This window comes from Rhyacophila brunnea, unplaced genomic scaffold (genome assembly GCF_057557595.1).
Source record: "Rhyacophila brunnea isolate RB1 unplaced genomic scaffold, BYU_Rbru_1.0 scaffold_7, whole genome shotgun sequence".
Classification (NCBI taxonomy): Eukaryota; Metazoa; Arthropoda; class Insecta; order Trichoptera; family Rhyacophilidae; genus Rhyacophila; species Rhyacophila brunnea.
This window is the reverse complement of record NW_028233339.1, coordinates 34,065,478-34,092,428: the sequence shown is the minus strand read 5'-3', so window position 1 is coordinate 34,092,428 and position 26,951 is coordinate 34,065,478. Positions and strand designations below refer to the sequence as shown.

At 30.9% G+C, this 26,951-nt stretch overlaps 2 protein-coding genes across 3 annotated transcripts; both read right to left on the bottom strand.

Moving 5' to 3' along the window:
• Nucleotides 1-2,960: 2,960 nt before the first annotated feature.
• LOC147064758 (C-type mannose receptor 2-like) lies at nucleotides 2,961-13,311 on the bottom strand. Its single transcript, XM_085958034.1, has 5 exons — nucleotides 12,919-13,311; nucleotides 10,268-10,522; nucleotides 6,623-6,817; nucleotides 5,210-5,464; nucleotides 2,961-4,318 (listed from the first exon to the last, which is right to left on the bottom strand). Exons 1-5 carry the CDS (start codon nucleotides 12,980-12,982, stop codon nucleotides 4,107-4,109), a joined length of 981 nt encoding a protein of 326 aa, XP_085814160.1. The 5' UTR covers nucleotides 12,983-13,311; the 3' UTR covers nucleotides 2,961-4,106.
• A 6,647-nt stretch (nucleotides 13,312-19,958) lies between these two features.
• LOC147064757 (uncharacterized) lies at nucleotides 19,959-26,879 on the bottom strand. 2 transcript variants are annotated; one of them, XM_085958036.1, is made up of 5 exons: nucleotides 26,772-26,879; nucleotides 24,590-24,844; nucleotides 23,395-23,589; nucleotides 21,094-21,348; nucleotides 19,959-20,277 (listed from the first exon to the last, which is right to left on the bottom strand). In XM_085958036.1, the coding sequence occupies exons 1-5, from the start codon at nucleotides 26,833-26,835 to the stop codon at nucleotides 20,069-20,071; spliced, it is 978 nt and encodes a 325-aa protein (XP_085814162.1). In that variant the 5' UTR covers nucleotides 26,836-26,879; the 3' UTR covers nucleotides 19,959-20,068. The 2 variants fall into 2 exon arrangements, with proteins under 2 accessions (XP_085814162.1, XP_085814163.1); XM_085958037.1 differs by having other exon boundaries at nucleotides 24,590-24,838.
• Between the last annotated feature and the right edge of the window lie 72 nt (nucleotides 26,880-26,951).

The following is a 26,951-nucleotide window of genomic DNA, read 5'->3' as shown; positions in this document are numbered from 1 at the left end:
CCATTATAAACTAACAAGCTCCTCCCATTTAGTGGACAACAGCGCCTAGAAGCGTAGCCAAGAAGATGCTGCAGAAGAGTACTAACTTTTATTTAGAGAGGAACTTATACTTAGTATTAAAATCCTATGTCTCCCAGTTTTTCACTTCTTTATTGTCTGACCTTCATTCTAGTAGTACATTATGATTTAGATAATATAACGTATACTTCGATTAATTCGAACTGTAAATCTAATTTTAGATACTCATTAGTTTTACGTCGATTCCGGATGGGCTTATCTGCTTTGACCCACTGTTCGATTGCGTGTGTTTTATTAAATTTATCGGCTGAAAACAGTTTCCTTTCTATTTTCATCGATATATGTTGCTACATAAATACATACCTAATTAGTTGAGCAAGTATTTCAAAATAAAATTAAATGGAAAGCACGGGGAGCCTGTTTTTCCGATAGATTACCGCACTTTGAATTTTCCAGTCCGTCCGACAGCACCTGGCAATATTTTATATATCTTAACCTCTGGATTAACATAAAAGTAGACTTAAATTTTAATATAACTTTAATTGTAATTGCGAGTTTTACACGGGCTCATATCTTCGGTATGAACTCTTCACTCCGTCAACAGTTCCAATTGCAAAGCCACCTACGAAATTGCGCTAAATTCAAAATGTCTTTATTTCAAAAATTAAAATAATATAGTTTTTATTATTTTTTTAAAGTTATCTACATAATTTTACGACTATTGAGAAACTACCATTACATATGCGTCACAAAAAAACTCAAAATACCTGATCAATTTACAATCATGCTTCCCAATATATTCTATTAATTAAATATTTTTCATATTAAACCTAAATACAAAGCTATTATTATGTGTATATAATTACATATTGTGTATAAAATGTTAAGATTCATTTCAAATTATTATTATAATAATATTAATAACATAAACGTATTTTTTGGCAATGCCCATACTATAATGAAAAATCAGTTTTTTATAGTATGACTCAATTTGTTGAATGTAAATAAATGTAAATGAAGTGTTTTTCCATTGTCCGATCTCGTCACGGTCAGTAGACAAATTAAATTGGTATATAAATTACAAAAATATGTATTTGACAAACAACACACGAGTAATATGGGATACATTCCCGGTAAGTAAGAATTTATCATGTAGTGCAGGATCCCATAGACTTCTCGTATACATAATATGCGGAACGCATTCTGACAATTGGAATAGGTTTTAGGGGTCACCAAGATATAACGTGTCGATGTTGCCAGGCGATATTAGTGGTCAATTTTTTTTTTATTGAGGTTTTAATTTTTTTTTTTATAACCCACCAAAAATTGTTCTGAATTCTTCAATAAAACCAGCACCGAATCGGGGATTGATTGAAAATGCAATAATTGTACCATGCCATCGGCATGGTCGTAGAACGGTTCGTCCCATTTGAAAAAATAAAAATAGCGGGTAGTGCAATGTGTTCAAAATTATCGATTCTTAGGATCCTCCTTGGCTTAAATTATTTTATTTAGTAGCATTTTTGTATATAATCACCCAGATTGGTTTCTTTACTATATCTATGCATATGACATTAGTTTTAGTATTATGGTTAATCCAGAAACAGTGTAGGTTGCATATATTGGTAGGTGAATAAATGAAATAACGATTACCACTAACCACACTAAGTACACATTTATTAAAAAAAAGAAACAACAAGTCAAGTGTTCAAACTGCTTTAAGTAAAGTATCATGATCACTGTTTTTACAAACACTACTTACACATTTGCACAATGATATAAATGTCAAAGCCGATTTCTTATAACTACATAATAATGTACGGCAGTTAGAATTACATATGCATGGTTTAACTAAATAATTTGGTAGAGGTTCATTCGTCATTTTGTCTTGGATACAAATTATTTTCTCGTAACTCATAGCTATAGCTCATAGCCAGTTGTAGGAAATCAATAGGCTCAATAGTGGATGAGATGAGCTTTGTTATGACTTGGCTATGAGTTACGAGAAAATAATTTGTATCCAAGACAATTAATCACGAATGAACCTCTAACAATTATTTAGTTTAACCATGCAAATGTAATTCTACTGCCGTACATTATTATGTAGTTATAAGAAATCGGCCTTGACATTTATATCATTGTGCAAATGTGTAAGTAGTGTTTGTAAAAACTGTGATCATGATACTTTACGTAAAGCAGTTTGAACACTTGACATGTTGTTTCTTTTTTTTTAATAAATGTGTACTTAGTGTGGTTAGTGGTTATCGTTATTTCATTTATTCACCTACCAATATATACAATCTACACTGTTTCTGGATTAACCATAATACTAAAACTAATTTCATATGCATAGATATAGTAAAGAAACCAATCTGGGTGATTCTATACAAAAATGCTACTAAATAAAATAATTTAAGCCAAGGAGGATCCTAAGAATCGATAATTTTGAACATATTCCACTACCCGATATTTTTATTTTTCCAAATGGGACGAACCGTTCTACAACCATGCCGATGGCATGGTACAATTGTATGCATTTTCAATCAATCCCTGATTTGGTGTTGGTTTTATTGAAGAATTCAGAACAATTTTTGGTGGGTTATAAGAAAAAAAATTAAAACCTCATTAAAAAAAAATTGACCACTAATATCGCCTGGCAACATCGACATTATATATCTTGGTGACCCCTAAAACCCATTCCAATTGTCGGAATGCGTTCCGCATATTATGTATACGAAAAGTCTATGGGATCCTGCACTAATGTACCTGCTGTGATATTGTGACTTAAGATGACATCACTGTAACGGATGGAATTTATCAGCATCGTAAAAAATTACATAGTATCACATTTTATTAAATTTGTGTTATCAACAACTCGCCATAATCGACAATGTATATATAATATGTTATAATTTTTAAATAATCGTACACAAATTATTTTTAAATTACATTATATAATAGGATACAAAAAATGTATACAAATTAATATTGATAAATCTGTTTAGATAAACATTATGAACTGATACAAAAAATAGCCGTGAGTGGAGAATATCACACAATTAATAGTCCTTGATCGTTTTTAGCGTCATTTACTTGTTTTTAAATGATGTCACAGTTTTATCTAGGCAGAAAAATTCATTTATCAATTAAGTATCTACCTAACTAGGTTATATTTTGTTTTCCTATTTTATGCTTAGTAATATAGTTTTGATACAATTATAATTAATATGTTGAAATTGATTTCCTAAATTATTATTGTAAATAAGTTTGATACCTTTCATAATATTATAGTTAATGCAGTAAAAACACCGTGAGCCATTACGCGATTCACCGCCGATGAAACACATGTTTAACGTGCTTGTGAATTGATAGGCAGTTGCCTACACTGCACAAAATCATTCAACTCTACTATTTGTGGAGTTTCTTTACACTACAAATCACAACGTTTGGGATAATAATTAAGCTTACATATTATTGTAACTTGAACGCAAACGCTTGTACGGAGAAAATATCTCCGAAGCAAACAGAGCGATTCACATAAGGCCATTGAAACCGAATCAAATTTTTATCAATCAGATATTTGTTAACACGGTAATTGACACGATTTTCCAAAATAGCATTCGCACGAGATACGACGTTCATTGAAAAATAATAATATTTTCAGTTATATTATTAAATTGCAGAATTGGGCATTAATTGAAAACAGTAATTACCTATTACCTACGTATTTTTTAACGCTTTAGGTAAGTACTTATAGTTTACTAATAATTTCTTAAGAAATCTTTAAATAATCCTGCAATCTTTAAATCGTACCTACTAAATACCGCGAAATTTGATGGATGAAATTTTCATCGGCTGAAATGTTTTTTTGACTTTTGTGAATAAGCTTGCTGGTTTCTGCCAATTCTCAATCGTATAAGTGTTTTTGTACAAATTACTGGGCAAGCATAGCTGCTTACACTGAATTATTATTCTATAATCTTTTTGTCTGTATTATTTCTCTTCACCCTGGAGAGATATTATTTAATGACTTCATACATGATATTAAGTTTTCCCTATCTTTTTAACTGCAATGTATTTATAATTCCCTACGCCGGTGTTGTATCCCCGAATCTTGAATGGGTTTGTATGGCCGCAGGATCCCCGAGGGTTTTCTCGCAGATGAATATGGCTTTGTTTGCGCAGTTCAGGTCGTTCAATTTACCATCGCGGAACATGGCGCCACACCGCTCCTTATTTTCATGGTTGTCGGGTTGTCCATTAGCCCACATGTCATATCCTGCATCATTTAAAGTTTTTCCTAAAAACATATAATATAGTATTTATTAGACGAGTGTGAATATTCATCTTTGGATACACATATGTTTTCTGCTAACCGCCAACCGCCATATCTCCACATTATTGTGTTCATCATGTCATAACGAACTAAACACACTCGTCAAAGTTATAAGTATAGCGTTCTAAGAAGGATTTATCGAAGTCCTGGATATTATGAAAGACGTGCACTAAAGTAGCGTCATTCAGATTAACAGGTCACAAATATTTTGAGATAATTAAAACGTATTGTTAACTAAACTATTTTGTTTGAATAAATCTGCTTGTTTGATGCTTGTATTCTGACGGTGCTGCGTTGCGGTAGCAAGTTTTGGTATCTTATAAAGCTCTGAGAGCCCGTAATCCGAGCTTTGGACAAAGATGTTTGTGGCGGATCCTGGTGAGGCGAGAGGCCTCTCATCATACTGGGAGTGAAGAAGCGATGTTGAACCTGTCTCGGCCACGTGCTGCGGAGAAATTCAATCTGGCTTGCCTGTTCTTCAAGGCAATTTTGGCGTCCTTGAAGGCTACTAATTAACAACTACAGAGCATATAAGGCGGAACTACGGGACTCTTGGAAGCACCGTGTCGTGTCCATGATATGTTCCAGCTAAGGAGCGGATATGGTTGAAGAAGAACTCAATATAATGTAATATTTTACAGTCTTCCTACTTTGACCACTGTATGTTGATAATAAGGTATTTTATTACTTTTTTGGTAATCGCAGGGTTTAAAAAAGTATCATTTTTGATTATGACACGCTATATTGGGTTTTGACGTTACTTAGATTTGACGTAGCTCGATATTTTATGCCCTTAAAGACTTGGCTAAAGTAATAAATATTATGAAAAAATAATATATATTGTATTTCCATTACCATCGACAGTTAAGAATAGTCCATTGTTTATAATATCATTAAATCCCAGATATACATTATGTCTGTCAAAAGATCCGTGCAGGGAGTCAACGGGATATTTCTCAACCATCTCCACTAATATCTTTGCTTCTGCTTCGCTGTTGATGATGGCCAGTTGCGACTGCTCCGCTTTACATATTTTAAAAGCGTCGTTCCAGTTTCTTGGTACTTTGTGAACCTTGTAGCAGCGGTCTGCTTCCAATTTATAGGCATATTCTAAAAAAAATGGCATCTATTTATTATAATTGTATTGGCTCCTGTTATGTTAATACTTTCGATTGAGAGAATTTGAACTTGATGGAATTTGAATTAAAATGTTTTTTTTTGCATTTTGGTATCTTCAGGCACTATGCGCACTAACCAATGGCAAATACACACTGACACGGAATACAGTTAATTCTTCTCTATAATATAACAATTCAATGCGAACGCTGAGGCCTGGGAATAATTTATGCTCAATATAATCCATGTCTTGAAGGTGCTAAAACTCAGATGGGCCGGTCACGTTTTCAAATGCGATAGATTTAGAGATCTCTGTGAGAATTAATGAAGGAACCCTTGTAGGCACGGGTACCCTGCGCAGCCCCCGGAGGAGAGTGAGATAATTCGAGAGATTCTTGACAGACTGTTGTGCAGTTGGCCATGGATCTGAATTGTCTCTAGCGCCAGATTAAGTAAGTATAACAAATTAATATTATAATAAAAGAACGTGAAAATATTATTGCTAAGTAAATAAGCAAATTTAATAACTAGAATTTGAAAGTACCGTAAAATCTAAATTATATACCCACCGTTAATACATTTAGCCAGTCCATTAAAATAGTTTTACACGTAAAGAATACAAATAAGTAAAGTCTTAAAACTGGGTTCCTACATTATGAGAAATATCACTAAATGTAATAAAAATTAATACAAAATATATTATGATCCATAATAGGTAAACTGAATGTATCAGTTGTGCTACAAAATATCAGGTTTTCAGAAGATATACATAATAATATATTACAACTGTTTCGCAACAACACTGTCAGAGTTTTTTTTATATATATCCTAACAATTATCGTCCAATTGATGTTAGCCATTTGCTAGTAGGTATTAAAAAAAACTGTGTTGTTTATTAATTATACCTCATGCATGCAGAAAATGTTTGTTTAATGTTTAAATACCTTACAAAAGTAAGTAACATTAAAAATGTTATTTAAAATTTTGAAGATGAATAGCTTATCTCAGTGTCCTCGTAGTCGCAATTTTTAAGGGTGTGAGCCTCTCATTTTCGAAACGATTGATTTAACTATTGTGGTTGTCTATAAAGGATATCTACATTCGATACTATTACATATAGGATACTATTTTACAGTTCAGATTATTTCTTACCTGTGTCGTATGTCTCGCAGACAGTATTTCTTGGAACATTTGACGGTTCTTTGGCGCATATATAGTTCAGCTGCCTGTCACATTCGACATCATTGTACAATCCGTCGGACCCCAGTCTCACACAGTTTTCCTTGCCTGCAACGTTGTTAGGTTCCCCCTCTCCCCAGGTTTTATAAACCTCTGATAAATCTTTACCTGAAAAAATAAATAAGACAATTTAACAATATACTCGTAATATCAAGATATTCTAGATTCTGGGTGACTTTAAAATTTGCGAAATCTGCAGTACTGTCAATAATAATAATATGTTGTCTAAATAATATAAATCAGTAGTTAAGGTCATCTGAGTACCTTAAGGCGATGTCTTCACCTACCAGAGGGCACCTAGCGGAAAACACGAGGCTTGCAATTTGAGATATTTTTTTAATAATTAACAATTTTAAATGAATTAATTAATAAATATGTATCTGGAAACATTAATAAAAAAATATTTAAAAAAAATTACCTTACAATTATTGTAAAAAAATGTTATAAAATGTGAATTTGTCACAGGACCCCATCGTATTATTACATGTATTTTATGGTCACATGTATTATTAAAATTTAATTTATTCAGTTTTCTATGCCTAATTCATAGTTTTAATATTTTTTAATATTTATTTAAAAAAACATCGATTTTTATAAAAATGTAAATGTGTAGATATAACTTGAAATCATTTTCATTTATTTTCGAATTTTATTTAGGTATGGTCCCACTATTTAAGCTCGATCTCAACAATTTGCAATTGGTCGGAAGATCCCATGGATAAAAAATACGATTGTCTTATAAATAGAAAATGCCGTCTGATGCTACGAAATATAGTTAATTATTATATCAAAATTGTCATCAGTGCTTCACTCACAATTAAAAACAGTTACACACCCTCAATATTGATTATCCTCATTTGTTATTTTATTATCGCCCATTAAAATGTCCTGCCACTAAGAAACTAAGCAGCACGTCGTGATTTGTCTGTCTAGATCCACTTTGGACGTTATTGGCCTCAAGGACGAGTAAATAATAAATATTAGGTGCGAATCCCAGGTTCGAATCCTGGATCTGCAAGTACGCATATTATTGTTTTTGAACTGGTGTATGGGTAAGAGAACCTAATAGGTTGAGCAAGTGGCTGACAGCCATTTCTCGTAAAAACAAAATATGTTAATACAAACCTCCACTCGGTGGAGGCCCATATTATGATCTTATTAGGATCGGAAATGGTCGGAAAAAATAAGAAAATCAGTATTTATTACCTACAATTCGGATATTTGGATGAACAAATATTTTAATACATTTCACTGCTATGCTGTAACTGTGACACTATTTTTGACAATAAATTACCAAAATAGTTAAAAAAAAAAATTATAAAACTTTTGGGTATTGTCACTGAACCTCTGCAACGGTTGGGAAGTACTGGTTTACTGGTTGTTTTTTTATAAAATGTTGGATGTGGCCTAAAACCCCCGAACACTTTAATGATGACATCAATTTCACGCTAAGAATGCATTTTTTTCATATTCTGAGACTTATTTTTTCAAGGTTTTCCTTTATTATAAAAAAAATGATTGAAATTATATCATCAGTCTAATCACTCATCTAATGGAAATAACGTGATTAATATTAACAATTAATGTGATTTAAATCAACAATCACGTCCTAATAAATGTGGCGATTCAAACATCAAGATAAAGGAAGATTGAGAAGAAATATAGGAATATAAGTCAGTGCAGTGGTTTTCAAACGTTTTCGTTTCTCGGGGTTCTTTTTATATAAAGATTTTTGCATTATGCCCTAGGTATTTCTTGCAGATATTAACTTATTATTATTTAAGTCATTTTGGCGGTAGTTTATTCTCTATCGACGAGTCTATTAAGGTCACTATTTCCGCCAATCGAATATATACAAGTTTGAATATCACTGTGTTAGCGAATTGTCATTTTATATTATTACTAAAATAACACATCAGTGGTAGGTATTTGGATTGTCTTTTACTGGACTGTGTTTATTTTCTCCTTTGTTTTTTGACGTTTCGAAATTTTCTCTTGGTAAAGCGTGGTGGAAATGGGTACTGTAATGATGATTGAGAATAAACAAAACTTTGATGGAGAAATGATGAAAAATAGGTCAACTTGAAATTGTCAATCCAAATATCACAAAGAAAACGAAAATCCGCGAAAGTTTCTACCAATATATCACTTTCTTACATAACAATATGGCAATAATGCTAATAAAAAATATAAACTTATGACTTTTCGAAAGTTGATATGATCGAGTTATTTTTATTTAAAAGCTGAAGGTGACGCATCAGTGAAACGCCAAATAATTTTCCACTGTACGCGCGACGAAATTTTGTACTCGCTTCGCATTCATTGAGAGAACGTTGAGTCAGACATACGTCACTTTGCTGCGTGATGGCGACGGGCCAATTAATTCTAAAATCGTGTAAAGATGACTAAAAACGTTACCCATTTACTTTAAAAAGAAAACATGTCAATGAATATATTTTTATTGTTACTAATAGAATAATAAACATAACATAAAATGGACGTATGTTGGATTTATATGAGAAATAATATTTCGTTTGACAGGCGTCTTTTGCACCCGCGACCCGCAATCCGCACATCGCCTAGCAACGATCTTTTTAGACCGTGCCTCAACTAATGCATGGCCTTAAACTATTAAGAAAAAAACTAGTTAAGTTTATGTACCTACCTGTTTGATTTTAGTTTTAGTTAGTAATACAATGTGCAACGATCAAAAGGTTATCAAGCTATGTATAGTTACAGTCAATTATATTATTATTGTATTAAAGTCTGTTTATTATAAAAAGTTATATTGGCTTGGTATTTCCCGAGATACGAGTATGAAAAGTCACTAGATAAATAAACAGAAAATACATTTCATATAAATATTATCTATATAGTGAGTGTATATATTATTTACTATATTATTATTTTCTTACAATGCTCAAGACGTACGAGGGATATCCCCTATTTGGTAGTTTGGTCAAGTGAAGGTCACTACAGGCCATTCATCCATTCAACCTTTTCGGGCACTGCGATGAAAAGTTCGCTGAATATACATAATGGAGGGGGTATTTTTATTGGTATAATAATCATCAATGATAAAGAATATTTACAAATAAAGTGATTACAACTTATAATAGAATTATCAAATATGTAAAGAATTCTAATTGAGTTAAGTTTTGTAATATTAAATTTTATGAATTGTTTTTTTAGCGACCTGGGTTTCGGCTTACAAAATCTTCAGACACTGTGCTCATTCAATTGACATTATTATTATTAGATTATACATATTTACTCACTGCTTATATACTAGATTAAGCACATACAAATATTACGAAAACACGGTATTCGTAAGAAAATAATTGCCCAGGAATCGGAGAAAATACTTAGTATACATACTTTATTGGAATTAATAATACACAGTGAATCACTATAATATTACGCTTGGTGGTTGGTAAAAGAGGGCATATAATATTCCTTATTGTTATCTGTATGTTATCCTCCCTCTTGTAGGGCGGGGCGATGATTATAGGCTACATTGAAAATATATGAACACATATAAAGAACATTAATATTTACCATCCAGTGTGACGAATTCCCCTTCCGAAAACATATCATGGATTCCCACCCATAGCTGGGTGGTGGCACTATCCTTGAACGATAAGACTGCTTGGATTTCATCTGCTGTTTTTGGAACCAGCAAACCAGCTCCTTCTGCCGAACACTTCGCTACAGCATGTGCCCATGTCTGCTGAAGTTTGTGCTCTTTGAAGAATAGCTTTACACCAGCTATATATGTGTAGTCATTGCGGAATGATGGTGGCTCCTCGGTAACTAGATTTTTTAATAATATAAAATTAATGTTGTATTTGCCTAATGAATTAAATTAAAACGGATTGGTGCACGTTTCCAATTGAGTTTAAATTTAAATCTTTACCCGTAAATATACAATTGTGACTAGATGTTGTGATCGAAGATTCTCTGGAAATTATGAATAACCTACCCTACACTTGATTCTTTAGATTTCAGATTATTGATTATCGAGAAATCGTTTCTGAAATTCTTGAGAATTTGAGAATTCCAATATATTAAATTAAATAATATACACAGGTACCTATACCGGTGTGTACATTTTTAATTGTAAAATTGTATAAGATTTATAATTTTAGTCGATACCTATTTCAATATTTGTTTGTATTCAGAACTACGACGAATAATGAACAGTGAAAAACTTTACGGACGCAATATACACACGCAATATTTGAATGAATGTTCAAATAATAAAATGTTGTAATATGCATCAAGAAACTCAGATATTCAGCAAATTAAAAAGAGTTTAATTAAAAAATGTATTTTTTTAATATTCATGACAAAAATTAATTCAATTTTAAATTCAATTGTCAACAAAACAATATTTTTTTTGGTAACTTCACTAGTTTACATATTTCATTCATAACATGACTACGGTGCAGTCCCATAATAGTTTTGTGATAAGAGCATTTTATTGATCAAATCTCTAAGCAGTTGTTATTTATTGACCATCAATAGAAAAAAGATAAGTACATGATTTATCAATTTTGTAAAACAGACGTAAAACCATATCTACCTTTTATAATGTATTGAATGAATATAGTAGCTTTAATCACGCATTGAAAATGTACAATTTTGTTAAGACAGTTAACAAACAAAAACAATCTCCTAATTCATTCCCCAATCCCTCCTCATTAAATATGATGTTCATATTTAAAAAAAAAACAGTTTTCCATGAAACGCAAATAGTTTTTTTTGCCAAGTTTTAAAGTTTTTAGATACGCATTGATTATTTTTAATGACAATTATTCATAAAATGTATTACATTTTAGCTTTAAAATTCCAGAGCAGATGCATTACAATCACTCTTAATAGCGTCTGTACACGTGCTTGGATTTAATGGCAGCAATAACGAATAAATTAAACTATCGCGACAACAACACTGTATATTCATAAAAGTGCCGACTGCCTCGACAATTTCATTCTTCAAGCGTTATTGAACGCATTTGTTATCGTTGTGTGGTGCTATTTGATGGGTTTGGACCGGTTGTCAAAATAAATAAACGTCAAAATGCTCTGCGCGGTGTGGTTTGTATTTTTTTCTGGCAGGTTCGCTACTATCGTTCTACTGCGCATATGTCATAATATAGGTTGCAACTATCGCGTAAAAATTCTGAAGCCGCTAAGATCTATTCATGCTGTCTTGCAACTTGCACGATTATACGTGTTTACATTTTCGTTTTATTATTATAGTCGCGATAATACGTACTGTCAGTAGTAAATCCATGCATGTATAGACAGTTTATATGTTATGTTACTTTATAAAATCTTTCGAACTGTTTCACTCAGTATACTTTCTTGCACGTACTTATATATTTTGTACAATATAATTTTTTAACAAAATGTTTTATATAAGACAGTAAACAAACTAGAGAACTTCCGTCAATGCCATGTAACGGTATGTTACTTATTCTTATTTTTGTATGTCATAATAATTTTGTGATTAATTAAATTAAAAGCATTTATTAGATTAAATATAATTTTCATATAGTTAAGTAACAAACCTTTGTACCTACTATTTATATTTTTTTGTGAAACTTGTTCTACTACTATTATTTATTGTTCAAACATAAGTTATATAGGTACTTACACTTAATTAATTAATATATGAAGGTAATTCTGCTATTCCCGCAAATTTAATAAACGATTATTAAAAGATTTGTAATGCATACATATTATTGGTAATAAATACTAGTATATATTACAAAATACAGTTATCACTAGGTATCAGTAACCATGCCATATGAAAGCAATGGTCTACTGGTATCATTATTCATATTAGTGGCATTGACAATATAACAATAAAGACATTCTATTGAGACACATTATTAGTAACAGATTGTTATTAATTACCTATTTGTTAACATTGTGTAATAAATATTTGAAAAAAATACATACGTCATCAATAAAATATTATTAATTATCAGTTGTAGGTACTGTTAGAAAAAACCCGTTTCACTCACCTACTTATGAGATGATAATAAATAATAATGATAATTTGTACAATACACTGTGAATCAAGAATTAAATATAGTGACAAATGTTTGAAACGTAATTACGTATTTAATTACTATTTGTTTTATGTTTAATATTTCTGTGGAGTAATTATAATTCAATAATATTTAAAAATTAATTCTTACCTGGTAATGCTGATAAATCGAACACAAAGCAGCTTATTAAAAGAATCACTAGTTTTAAAGCCATATTATTGTTTACGTAGAAGCGATCTTCTTTAGACACAGAATTAGACTAAAACAATCAGCTGGGTTCTACGGTGTGTTAAAATTATAGAACCGGTTTTGAAGTGGCAATGGGTTGTTCAAGTTACTTTGCGATATCGCATAAGTCAGTGTCGATAGCTCATCTCAACCGAAAGATTGTAAATTAAAACTTCGTTTTGCAGTTAATACAGTGAGTAATAATAATGACTTCAATGTTGTTATGTTGAATAGTAGTTTACAAGTCATCAAAATATGTGGCATCCAATTGTGACGCAACAATGACGTAAAGTTTACCATGAGTGGCACGTGAATAGAATATTATTTTATTACTAATATATTTTTCAATTATCCGTCAGGCCACATTGACTTCATGATTATTTATCTTGAAATGGGGGCCTGTAATTACTCGTAACTAATGTATCTATTAATTCATTTATTATTGGTATCTTTTACAAACTAATTACAAGCTAATGTGGATAATGTCCGATAATTAATGATTAATTTGAAATAATCTTATATATTTTTTAAAGTAGTACATGCCTCTACATTTTATAATTAATGAATGAAAATAAAATAATTATTTACATTATACCTAATCTCTAGAAATAAGAAATAGTAACAAACAATATTATTTTGTTAATACGCTACCAACTCTATATGCATTATGTGGATTCGTAATAATATTATATAATACACAATTTTATCTGATATATTATTTTTTAATACATCTAATTTAATACATTTTAACACCCAGCGCCTTTGTATTTTGTAACGATGGAAGTATTATATCGTCGTTGTTTTGTAAAAAGGGCGAATCAACCATTTTGGCGAAATCGAGATTTTAATGAAAATACAATATGTACCCCACTAGCTTTGTTGTGTTTTACCACGGCGAATTTTTATCTCCACAGGAAAGTACTTAAAAACGATAATCGACTAAAATTAAATTAATTCAAATTACGAAATAAAAAGCAAATGTAACATATTAGGCCTTTTAAAATGTTATATAATAATACCTATTATAATGGCAGTATTCTTTCTAAGCTTTAATATAAACTTGTTAGATATTTATGATCATCAGGTAAAAAACAAATAAATGTTAAAAGTTAAAAATCCTCCTCCTGTAAAGTATCATTTTGGTTAATTCGCCCTTTTTACAAAACACCCACGATATTTTCCTAGGTACTTTTTTGGAACACATATTTACATTTTTCAGTCATTATTGCAAGCTCTGCCTACTGCAGACAGTGAGACGTCCAATTTTTTTTTGTATTTATATGTAAAATGTATAAAATCTATGAAATCAAGAGTAAGAACCCACCATTGTTGATGCCGAATTGGGAGGGTATTACAAGATATATTTGTATGGTTCCCACCTACTACCAGCCAAACAAGTGACCCACAATTATTATTAAATTACTATTATAATTATACTACTCCAGTGAGAGTTCGCCCGCCTGGCAACATTATTTAGAGGCCAAATTCGCCCATAAGGGCCTCGCAATATGTCCATTATCTCAAAAAGAAGATCAACGGCGCGCGTATTTATATTTCCATATGGCAACCATAAGTCCATGAAGAATCTATTAGTGAAGATTTCAGAGAAGTAATTGTGTTATTAGCAAAATGGGGTTTTTAAATTAAATTATATGGAGACCACAATCATGTTTGAAGTATTAAACTGTCTCTGATTTGTATTTGAAACTGTTATCACCACATTACCATATGTGGATAGAATTTAAAGTTTCCGGATATACAGGGAAAAAAGCAAAAAGGCTTTAAGAGTTGAAAACATTGCACATACCTACATTGCAGATTTCAACTTGTCTTTGATATTTACAAAGTCTGCAATGTAACGTGAATGAGTTTACTAATTTACATGTATTGAATTTGTGAAGCTTTATTTTATTATCTGTTACATTAATTATATTATTTATCTATGCTCTACTTATGAGAAAACTGTTTCCTCATGTCAGGCTCACCATAAGGCACCAATAGCGAGGGCTGTACGGCTGGTCAATGCACTCCCTAGAGATGACAGTTTTAGCGATGCAATATGTATTTTTTTTAAATTCCATTTTATTGCTAGATTAATTTGTATTTTTCTTGAAATATTGTTTTTTATAGTTTTATTTCTTTTTCTATAAAACTATTTCTCGGTTTGTTTTTTTATTACTAATTTGATTTAAGTACCCACCTGTAATTTTTACTCTAAATGTCATGTTGTGAACGTCTTGAATTAAAAGTTTGTTATGTGCTCAATGTGTCTTTTTTAAATAAATAAATTACTACTGTTTAAAATACGGTAACATTTCTTAACATGTTGTCTCTTCTTGCAGTCTTTCGCTGGCAAAGCTATTACAATATTGTTTACTTTTAATATATAATTTCTATCACACTTTCAAGCAAAATATCCATAAACTACATAATATAAGAAATCAAGCTTTATGTATAAAGTACTATATAGGTCTCAAATCGTTATTTTTTCTGTAGGTAGGTACAGTAAGAATAAAGCTTGGTTCAAACACGGCGGATACTAAACTTAGAACAAGTGGCATTTAGCAAAAATAAAATATATAAGGGTAAGCATTCTTTGTCAATGTCTTATACTATTTGAGCAGGTACCAAAACAATTGAGTAGGACATATAATATTAAAACATACCTACATTTTTTGTTGTGCTATAATACTTACTTATAATTGTTCAATTGATGTATTTTGTGCATTTTCTTTTATAATCTCTAAAACTTATCTATTGCATTTATATTTTATTTGAAAAAAAATACAAAGATATGAATATTATATATATTACATACAATGTATAAAATCCCATTTAAATCAAAAGTATTGCAATAGTACTCGTATTTACATTTGAAGCGTTTATATTTTGCAATGCATAATAATATCTTTAATAAACATAATAATATCAGTTTGGTATGGATCGACTCAATTCGTTAATGTTAGCAAACGCCACTAGCTGATAACAGCAGACATCGATCCGGACAACGTATCATTTAATTAATAATATAAACAAAATATTAGCATAGCAATGAGTAGGTAGACAAAACAGAAGTTTGCCGAGTAAATATTATGTACATCAATAATTCATTTATAGATAAGTACCTACAACAAATTCAAAATAATAATATTCTTTTCTACAGAGACAATGTCAATTTAAATATTATTGTTTTTGAGTAATGTATTGCTGGTTTTAAAGCATTTTTATGGCTATTCAATGCCACTTGGGTACCACTATATGACTGGATTTGTCCAGTAAATTGTCCACTCTCGCGAGTGACCTCTTTCACATCTCGTACTTTTGTCTGCCTTCTTATCCATTGGTTTCTTTTATGGTGATTAAGTTTAGCCAATGTACACAGTGACGTTCCTAGGTAGACTTAGAATGATACCTCCTTTAATTTTTATTTACAAAACAGTCTGAAAGTTCGTTACGTATCTATTTACTTATTTTATATTCTACTTATATTTTTTAAACAGACAAATTACTTTTCAAATGCAAATAACACGTTAATTATTACAAAATTAATTAAAAGGGCCCGTAAGCATTGTGTTCATTCATAGGATATACTGATAATTAGAACATTTCCACAAAATCTACTCTCAATCACCGGTAGTTTTAGGTGCGTGGAGGTCTGTGGCGCTGACAGGTTTGGAGACAACCTTGTGAAAAACTTGCCTGTGCTATAAACCGCCATTGGAATATGTATTACAGTATAACAATTGTTATGTTGTTATGATTTTTTATGCGTCGATTATTTTTTAAATTATGAATGAAGCGACCGCATCATCTGCCTCATGGAAAACCACCACAGCTCTCAAAAATGTGTAATATAATTAATTATTAGTATTCGTCCCTTCATTCGCCGCCCTTTATAATGTGTTGCCCCTATTCAACGCATAATCGCACGCCACTGGTTGTACGTTACGTTGTCCCGTAATTGTGTAGATAGGTACAGATTTTTTTCGAATATTCTAAAACAAGACTGTTTAAAAGTTGTATACTGACAAAAAAAGTTAGGGTAGGTACCTATGTATTTAGTTTCTGATTTGAATACCACTATTGGACCAAAAATATTAATAATTTTCATATTACTTTTCTAAGCATGCTTTTTTATGCTAAAGATGAACTGCTTTAAAAATATATAATATTTTTAATAACCGTACTGTCTCATATTAGTTTACTTTTACTTTTACAATATACTGAATAAAAAATGGATAAAATTTTTAAGATCAAAGCTTATTGTAACTTTTATGACATGTTAATGTATGATAAATGATAACAATTTAAAACTACTATTCTATGGTGAACTGACAAAGACAGAGCAGACATTCAGTCAAAATCTGATAAGTGAGCACTTATCATAATAATATTATGTTTTGTACCCAATGACATTATTTGTACCTTATAGCTTTTAGCTTAACTTACTGTGATAACACTGATAACTGATAAGAGCTTTTGTGGTATTTTGACTAAACGTTGGCCCGAAATAAAATAAACAACACGATTTTCATTCATAATATTTTATTGGGTTGGTATCACAAAAAATTACTGTATTTTAAAAAATTAAAAAAAAGTATATTATCTTACAACTTAGTCATATTATTATTTCAGGAACAATTTTGATTTTTGCCACGTTTTTATTAGCTCGTATTCTTGTTTGTGCCGTACAGATTTTTTTTTGTTTGTCCAAGATTTTTAACTAACTTCCCGACTAGCTAGACATTTGAAACTTTTAGAATATATCTGAGCACGACGGGAATGTATTTTTTTTTTTTAAATACTTTTGGTCATCTTTAAGCAGAATTGAATTCATTTGCAGTTAATTCTGTTTTGTATGTTTCGGAAAAAAATCTTTTAAAGTAATATTTACTACTCACTATTATTGGTTTCTAAGTGGGGGTCCTCATGACATTTCAGTATTCTGTATTTATTATACATAGAATTGTCAAGTTTATAAATTATGATTCAACAGAAAATTTAAAAACGTGGTATAAAAAGTTCTTTTTAACTTGAAATTATTATATTATTATGCTCAGAATAGTTGATTAAAATTATCGTAATTTAATTGCGTTTGATACATCTTTCCGATAAAAGGCTTGTAACTTCATTTCATTTTCCAATAATTAAAGATTTTTTTAAAAATGTTTCCCTATTTGTAGCATATTATAATATTGGATACACATATAACATAATACGAGATTATAGGAAATAAACATAAATAATACAAAATATTTTAAATTGGCTGGTATTAATAATTTTATAATATCACTTCTTTAATTTCTATGGTTACGTAAAAAAACTGAAAAACATTCAAAATCTGATATCGAATGTGGTACTTATGTCATTATCCATTAAATGCGTGGTGCTGCGTTTCGGAAATAAACTATATTAGTCACAATATAGTTTTTGTGTGAAATTTTATTTACGAACTTGCAGTCAGTTCTCTCCAATGAACAATGTTTGCCTACAAAACAGTTTTTTATTCATAAGTGTCACAGCTAATTTATTTACAATAACATAAAACAATACTTTTTATTGACTACTATTTGACAGATTTATGTACTGAGAGTATGACGTTTGATTATCTATTTCTGGTTCAAAAAATTCTAAAATAGACGGGAAAATATATGAGATAAGGTATGTATATTCCTTAATATTACATTTCAGTTACATAATATTTATATATAAGAGGACAAAACCTATCAAACTAAATTCACATAATATAATATTGATGTATATATCCACCCAGAGGCTAAACTGGACAAGCCATGTCCAGTGCATGCCTGAGTCACGGATACCGAAGAAGATCATCCAAGGAAACCCAGAGGGGAAAAGGCCAGTGGGAAAGCCACGCACACGATGGGGCATTACAAAGGATGCCAACGAACTGCTAAAAATTATGAACTGGAAAAGACGTGCGGAGGACCGTTCCGACTGAAGGAAATTCGTGGTTGTGTAATAGGTACTCACGAATTTTTAATTTTGATTATTACTTCTATATAGCTAACCACTTTCAATTTAGTAATCTTATTATATTGAATAAACACGATAATTATTGTGAAAAGCGTTTGCAAAGCCGCCACCCGTACAATGCCAATTTGTCAAAGATCTAAAATTTTTTACCGTCCAGAATCATAGTCGAGAGCTTTTTTTTAGTTTCCGATACTATGATTTTTTTTTTCGTTTTTGCATTTAGAGATCACGGATTGAATAACTATTACGGTAAATATTTCTCGAATTCTTGATAATCTCTTTTGCAATTTATTAGGAATGGGTGTCATGAAATTTTATAAAACAAAACATCGAGGAACAATAATCAGGTTGTCTCATTGTTTTTGAAGATTATCGATAACCCAAATCCATTGCACCACTCGACAGTGAGTCGACAACATACCTATTAAAACGTTTTTGAATGGCAAGGTTATTATCCCTATGGTACTTTCGTGTATTAATTCAATAAGGTTATCTTTACAATTTATGCACTTAGGTACGTTTGAACGGTTACATAATATTATTGTAACTTGTACGAATACGCACATTCGAAAGAAAATCATCCAGGTCAACTAGGCAGGTTCCCGAATGCAGAAATGTATTCGGACCCCACGCGGTAATTTGTACGATTAAAAAATACATAGTAGCAATAATAAATTGTCTTTAGATTGTTTTATAAAACATTAATTGTAAAATTAATGGAAATTAATTAATTCGAAATAAACGATTCATAATTATTACGGTAGGTGTCTATAATATACATAATTCACTTATAACTACTTTATATGCTATTAATTACATGCTTAACTAGAGTTGTATTCTGTAAAGTCATATGTTTTTCATACAATGGAGAATCACTATTAATAGTGTCAGTCAATTTTCATTCATATAATACGTATTTCCGTACATGTTACTGGACATACATAACTAAGTAGATTGCATCATAGTTATTCTAAAAAGTTTTTATTCGAGATATTAGATGACATATTATTAAGTAAAAAGAGCTTCTTCCAATTTTGCTTGGAAACTGCAATATTATTTTTTATTATCTACGCCGTTATTCGCCGCCGAGTCCGGACCTTGAATGTGTTCTTATAACCGTCGCATCTCCGAGGGTCTTCTCGCATATGAATATGGCTTTGTTGGCGCAGTTCAGGTCATTCAATTTGCCATCGCGGAACATGGCGCCACATCGCTCGTTATTTGCATGATTATCAGGTTGTCCATCAGCCCACGTGTCATATCCTGCCTCATTCAGAGTTTTCCCTAGAAAAATATTATAGTTTTTTTTTAAAACGAGACATTTGTGTATTTAGTACAATATATTTATGAAACAAAATTTTCTAAATATGAAATTTAATATTATTTTGTACTGTCAATGTACATGTATTCTCAAAAGTGGATACAACGTAAACAGCATTGGGTATTATAGAAAAATAACAACAACGTGGATAATAAAGGAAGCGATGAAGACCGCCCCTAAGATTTGAAATATTTTGCGAAAATGTTTAAGTAATTAAATTAACTAGGAGCGACTCCACTTTTATAGAGATATTTTATTATTGTTATAAAAAGATCATTTATTGTAAATTATGTAATACCACTTAAAACAAACATAATGATGCTTACGCAGTAATAAAATAGTTGATTAAATTATAAACTCGCCATTGCATGGCAACACCAATGTACAAATTAAGGAAGTTATTTCATCTATTTCTTGTTGACCGGGATGACTGTGTCCCATCCCGTCGTTATGGTACAATTAATCTCGTTCTTCAAAGGATTTGAATGCATTAGCATTAGTAGATATATGCACACTGTGGATCAATTCAAATAACCCCGAGATGAGTAAGAGAAGCTTGCTAGATGTTGCTGCTCGAAATCTATTATGGTATATATTTATACAATACTAGGAATCAGATAGCTGATAAGGGAACCTTGTTGCGGCAGCCAAAGTCGCTGGAACCTGCTAGAAATGTTGTGCCAGTATTTTTTGGAACGAACGCCTTTGAAATACCGATATTGAAATACCTAACCATACAAACATTAATATAGAAAATATGTATAATTTGTTTCAATTACCATTGACAGTTAAGAAGTTTCCATGGTTTATAATGTCATTAAATCCCAAATACACGTTGGACTTGTCGAACGCTCCATGTAGATTGTCAACAGGATATTTCTCAATCATTTCCACTAATATTTTTGCTTCTGCTTCGCTGTTGATGATGGCCAGCTGCGACTGCTCCGCTTTGCATATTTTAAAGGCGTCGTTCCAGTTTCTTGGTGTTTTGTGAACTTTGTAGCAGTGGTCTAGGTCATATTGATAGACATATTCTAAAAAATCGATATACTGATTATCATCACATTGAAATATACATGTACCTACTTACTGACCGAATATTTCTAAAAAAAATGTGTAAGCTGGAGAGATCCTAACGTCATGAATAATTATGAATTACTAAATTAAATTGATTAAAAATTGCATAAGATGGTTGTCAATATTAACGGAATATAATATTACACCTGTGGTGCATAGTTGATATCGACGTTGTTAGTATGGTACAATATGTAGCTTGGATTGCTCGGAATCCAATGAATGTGGTCCAAGTCTCTCACGTTCACATATTAAAAAAAATAGGTTTCCGGTTAACCGGTTTACCGGTAAATACAGCTAAATTGATGGTAAGTTGCTTTTGAATTATCGATATTTATGTAAATACGAAATAAGATTTTTTTACATGGTTCTAATAATTGTTTTATGTAGGTTAATAATTTAGGTACCTCTTATGAAACTTTATTTTTTGTAACTTATGTATTGACAAGGTGGAAGAGTGTTTGTTTATTCAGAAATTCTACTTCACGGGGAACTATCATAATCTAATAGTTAACAGGATATAAAATGGTGATAGTATATATTGGATCTAATTTGAACTAGAAATTATTACTCATCTCATTAATAGGTAAATATTACAATTTCCAACAAATCCTCCATTGGCGTACCTCCGCTAAGATTTTGTGAATTCAAGTTGTTATATTTGACTCACTGTAGTTTTCGAAAAACATATTTTTAAGCATAACATTTAATTCAGCTGATTGTTCTGGTAGGAATGTCCAACGCTTTAATCGAAATTTACCGGTCGATTGTCCAACAGGCTTCATTGGAATTGAACCGTCAAAACGTAAAAAGCTTGCATATTCAGTTATAACATACAATTATTAAGTATATGATTTTTATAAAACGTTTTCAAATAAACTATGAGGAACCTATGGTCTCGTTGTATCACTTTATTGGTATTACATCATTCACAGCATGTCGCGGGAGTGAGAGAAAGAGAAGGTATAAATCACCGCGCTTTAAGACAGCGGTTGAGAATGGCTGCTATATGTGTAACAAATGAGTGAAACAACTATTGGCAGTTTTCGGAAATATTTTTACATACCTAGTTATTTTTGTAAATGTGTATTGGGTGCGCAAAGTTCAATAGATTATAGGTTCGGTTTGACTTTGGTTGACAGTGGGGTTTTAGTTTTATATAGATTTTACCGTCTTATTTTACTTCAACGATGAATTATTAGTCTTTTTTACGGTTCAGATGAATGCGTGATTTACCTATTGACAAGTCAAATAATTTTATGTACCTAAATAAAGCTTATATCGTGTACGCCGTTTTATATTTTTGAGCACATTGCTATATGCCGATAAAACAATTAAGTATATAAATTTTGTTTTTACATTTTGATATCATGGCTTTCCATCTATACCACTAAACTGATAAAATAATTACATGATAGTGTTTTTAATATCATACATCTTCAGAAAAAAAATACATTGGTATTAATATCATTTGCGCTGTATGCAAATAATTCGGATTTCTTGATTCATTTTCGCGTCCCTCGCTAACACGTCATGATTTGTTTACCCATACGGGACGTAACGTAGCTACCTTCATTATGGTGCTTGAAGCCTTTTTAAAACCCGTATTATTAATTTCTTGAACTTACTTTGTTGTTAAATATTGCAAAGTCTAGATAGGTGCTCGTCAATAATTATTTTTTATATCGTGGTAACAAAAAATGCTCGTCACAAATTGAATCAACAATGAAATAATCTATCATTGCATTAGCGGGTTACATTAGTGATTAGATTATCCGGGGTTGTTACATTTTTCAAATAGTATGCAACGCCCCGGTGTAAAACGACAAACATTTTGCATATCTACTACTACACTACACTACACTACAAAACCGGAATTGAAAATATATATTGCGCAAGAACTGCCTAATTTCCTTCCTTGCCTCGTTCCCTCGTGATAAACAATAAAGGAAATTAAGTATTTTTATTATTAAAATCATTATAAATTCGGATGAGATGTTTCTTACCAGCATCATATGTCTCACAAACAATATTTTTAGGAACACTTGTCGGTTCTTTTGCACATATATATTTGAACTGATTGTCGCACACATCGTCATTGTAAAGGCCACTTTCCCTCATTATTACACAGTTTTCCTTGCCTGCAACGTTGTTAGGTTCCCCTGGGCCCCACATGCTATACACCTCCGATAAATCTTTACCTGTAAAAGTATATTATTAGAAACTTCAACAAAACGGATAATTTAGAATATAGAAACTTTATTAAAACATTAAAAATCAGTGATAGCTACAATATTACTTGTCACCAATAATTATTTAACCAGAGCTAAAAACGAAATCGGAACCAAATCCTGAAATACGACAAGGATACGGAGTATCGCACTATCTGGTGGCACTACTAATAATCAGGGCCAATTTCGTTCGCCTATATTCCGCCCGTTTTGACTATTAATTTGTCTTCTTAATTGTGATGATGTATTTAGTTCCAAATAACTAACATTATTGAAATATTTAATTCATGGTATGCAGCTTATGCACCCAAATACGATTATACGAATAAATTTTAAAAAATCTACGTATATTTACTTAATTGATTTATTTTTGTTATTAACAAAAAAATCTTTTTTAATTAATTATTGTCCATATCTTGAAAACATAATTTCGCCTTTAAATGTTTTTAGTATAAAATAATTTCTTTTATTGTGTTAACTGTCAATTAATTCATGATAGAAACGCAATCAATAATATGATTGAATTGAATAAAATACAATGCAATTTTTAGTACTTATTCCACTTTTAATAAATAAATCTTGACCGGTTTCGTCCGCCTCAGAGGGACATTATTTTTCAACTAGTTCAAAAAGTTGAAAATTTTATTAAATCAAATCAATAAGTACACAATAATATCGGTAATATTGTATATACTCTTATCTGTTGATGATGTTCCATTGAACGGACGAAACTGGTCCTGATTATTACTAAACTAAATGGAATGATTACTTTACACTGTGTTCTATTTAGTGAATTTAATTGCATCGTGGAACTAAAAATAACGTTGGATGTTTGCTAGAAATGGGATATTATAATATTGTTTGTCTGTATGCACTCTGTAATATAGGGTACTATAGGATGTATATCTTTATCAGCAATACTGGAAAAAAATGTACACCCATATTAGGTAAAGGAATTTAATATTTTTACCGTTCAGCGTGATGAACTCTCCTTCTGAAAAGATATCATGGATTCCCACCCAAAACCGCTCGGTCTCATTGTTCTTGAACATTAAGACAGCTTGGACTTCATCAGCTGTTTTTGGAACTACCAGTACAGCCCCTTCCGCTGAGCATTTCGCAACAGCTTGTGACCATGTCTGTTTGATTGTGTGCTCTTTGAGGAATAGCTTCACACTATCTATATAAGTGTAGTCATTGCGAAACGATGGGTCCCCTTCTGTAACTGAAAATGTATGTTTTACAAACTTAACAATTTGTTGATGCAACATGCAATACCGAATACACACAAAATGATGGTTGATTCTTATTATTAAAAATACAAAATTTTGAAAAATTTCAGAAAACATACATACTTATTAAAAAACCTAGATGCTTGAAAACATAATTATTTATTAAGTTTCAACAAAAAAATCATATTTCATCTTGTAGAATTTAAACAACCTGCCAAATTTCAGTGGCGAAGGGTGGAGGTAGACTGCTTAGATCCGACATAAATAATAAATACTAAACTTTGTCAGTCAAACGTTATTTGTTTTCATTGACGTACGACTGTAAAATGTAGATAGTGTTGGTTAGTTTTTAAATTCAATTAATTCCCCGCCTATTCCAAAAGATGATAATAGTCAAAAAATAATCGTTTATATATGATATATCTAAAATTATGCCATTAAACCGTTCATTATTTTAAATATTTTATAGGTAGAAAAATATTTTTTATCGATTACGGTTTGGTTTAGGTAGGGTTAATGAATTTTAAAATGACAAAGTAGCACCATTATGTAATAATTATTGTATTGTTTATTCAACGAAAACTAATTAATAAGTATGACTGAAAAAGTATTAGCACTATTTTGTCGGATCACTCATTTCATACCTTTTTGGGTCATACCTGGGTTTAATTAAATTTCTAAAGCTAACCAGCACCATCCGCAAATTGTATTCTTAATTCAATGAAAACAAATAATTATGACTGACAAAGTTTGGTATGAGCTATTTATGTCACATTTTAACAGCCGAACTCCACCCTTCACCACTGCCAAAAGTTATATAAAGTTATTAGGATAACGTATTTTTGATATTTTGATATTTTAATCAACAATAATTGTTACTTGCATTAAAATAGTTTTTACAATGGTCTCAATTTTTACTTCATGGCTTTAATGATAAAAAATGTTTTCAATCAAAATTAGGAACATTCAATTTTGACAGCTACGAAACAGGTCGATTTAGTTTGGCCGCAAAACTTTGTGTACGGTCTTTATTGAATCGTCTCAGGCTGTTTACGTTGTTAAATTAATGCGATGTATGATGTATCTCGACTTCTTCATAACGATTATTCGGCACTCGTTTTCTGAGCCACCCTTGGAGGAGATAGGTTGACAATGTCAATAGAGAGAGGCTGTGTGAGGCATTGCAGACAAAAATCTTAGGATTAAGATTATGGAGTACAATAAAGTTGTACCGTCAACCGTGGACCTGAATTGTAAATATTATATAGCCTGGTTTTATGAGACTTTTCGTTTTATATTCTATCAATTTACATGTCTGGTATTCAATCAGCTTGCAAATTTATATTTGGTACACAATTATGATTGGTTTATTAAGTATTTTTGAAAACAGCGAATAACTGAGCGAATCATCTTAATAAATGTTTCATAGAAGTGAATATTATGAATAAAGAATGAGGAATAATATTTCATACCAGAAAATAGAAGACAAAAAAATCAACTTTTAAGCGATAAATGAATTTTTGTTAATCTTATATACATATTTCATTTATAAGATTTATATTCCTACAACTACATAATGTATTGAAAAAAATCATATAATTTTAAGTTTCAATAGATAAATTAAGCGTAGAACCGTGGTGGCAGAAGATGGTAACAAACATTATTCGTATTAATGACAGAATTTTACTAAAAATATATTAGTAAAAAACACTTTCAATAAAATACTACTAATTAGTAATTATTACGCATTATTAGAGAACAAAAATAGAATTATAATATATTAAAACCAGTTTCGAGAACCTATCTATGAGATGGTAATACTAAATATTATTTGTGTGAATCAAACAAACATTTTTAATCAACGAGTATTGTAATCATAAGTAAAAAATAATAATAATTTATATTATAAACAATTCTTACCCGGAACTGCCGATAAATTTAACACAAAATAGCATATTAAAAAAATCACAATTTTTAAGGCCATATTGTAAACAAACTAGTGTTCTTCTTTAGACACTGAATGATACTAATCCAATCAGCCGGGTTTTATGGATTGCTAAATTTTGAAAACCGGTTTTGAAGTAGCAATAATTATTGTTT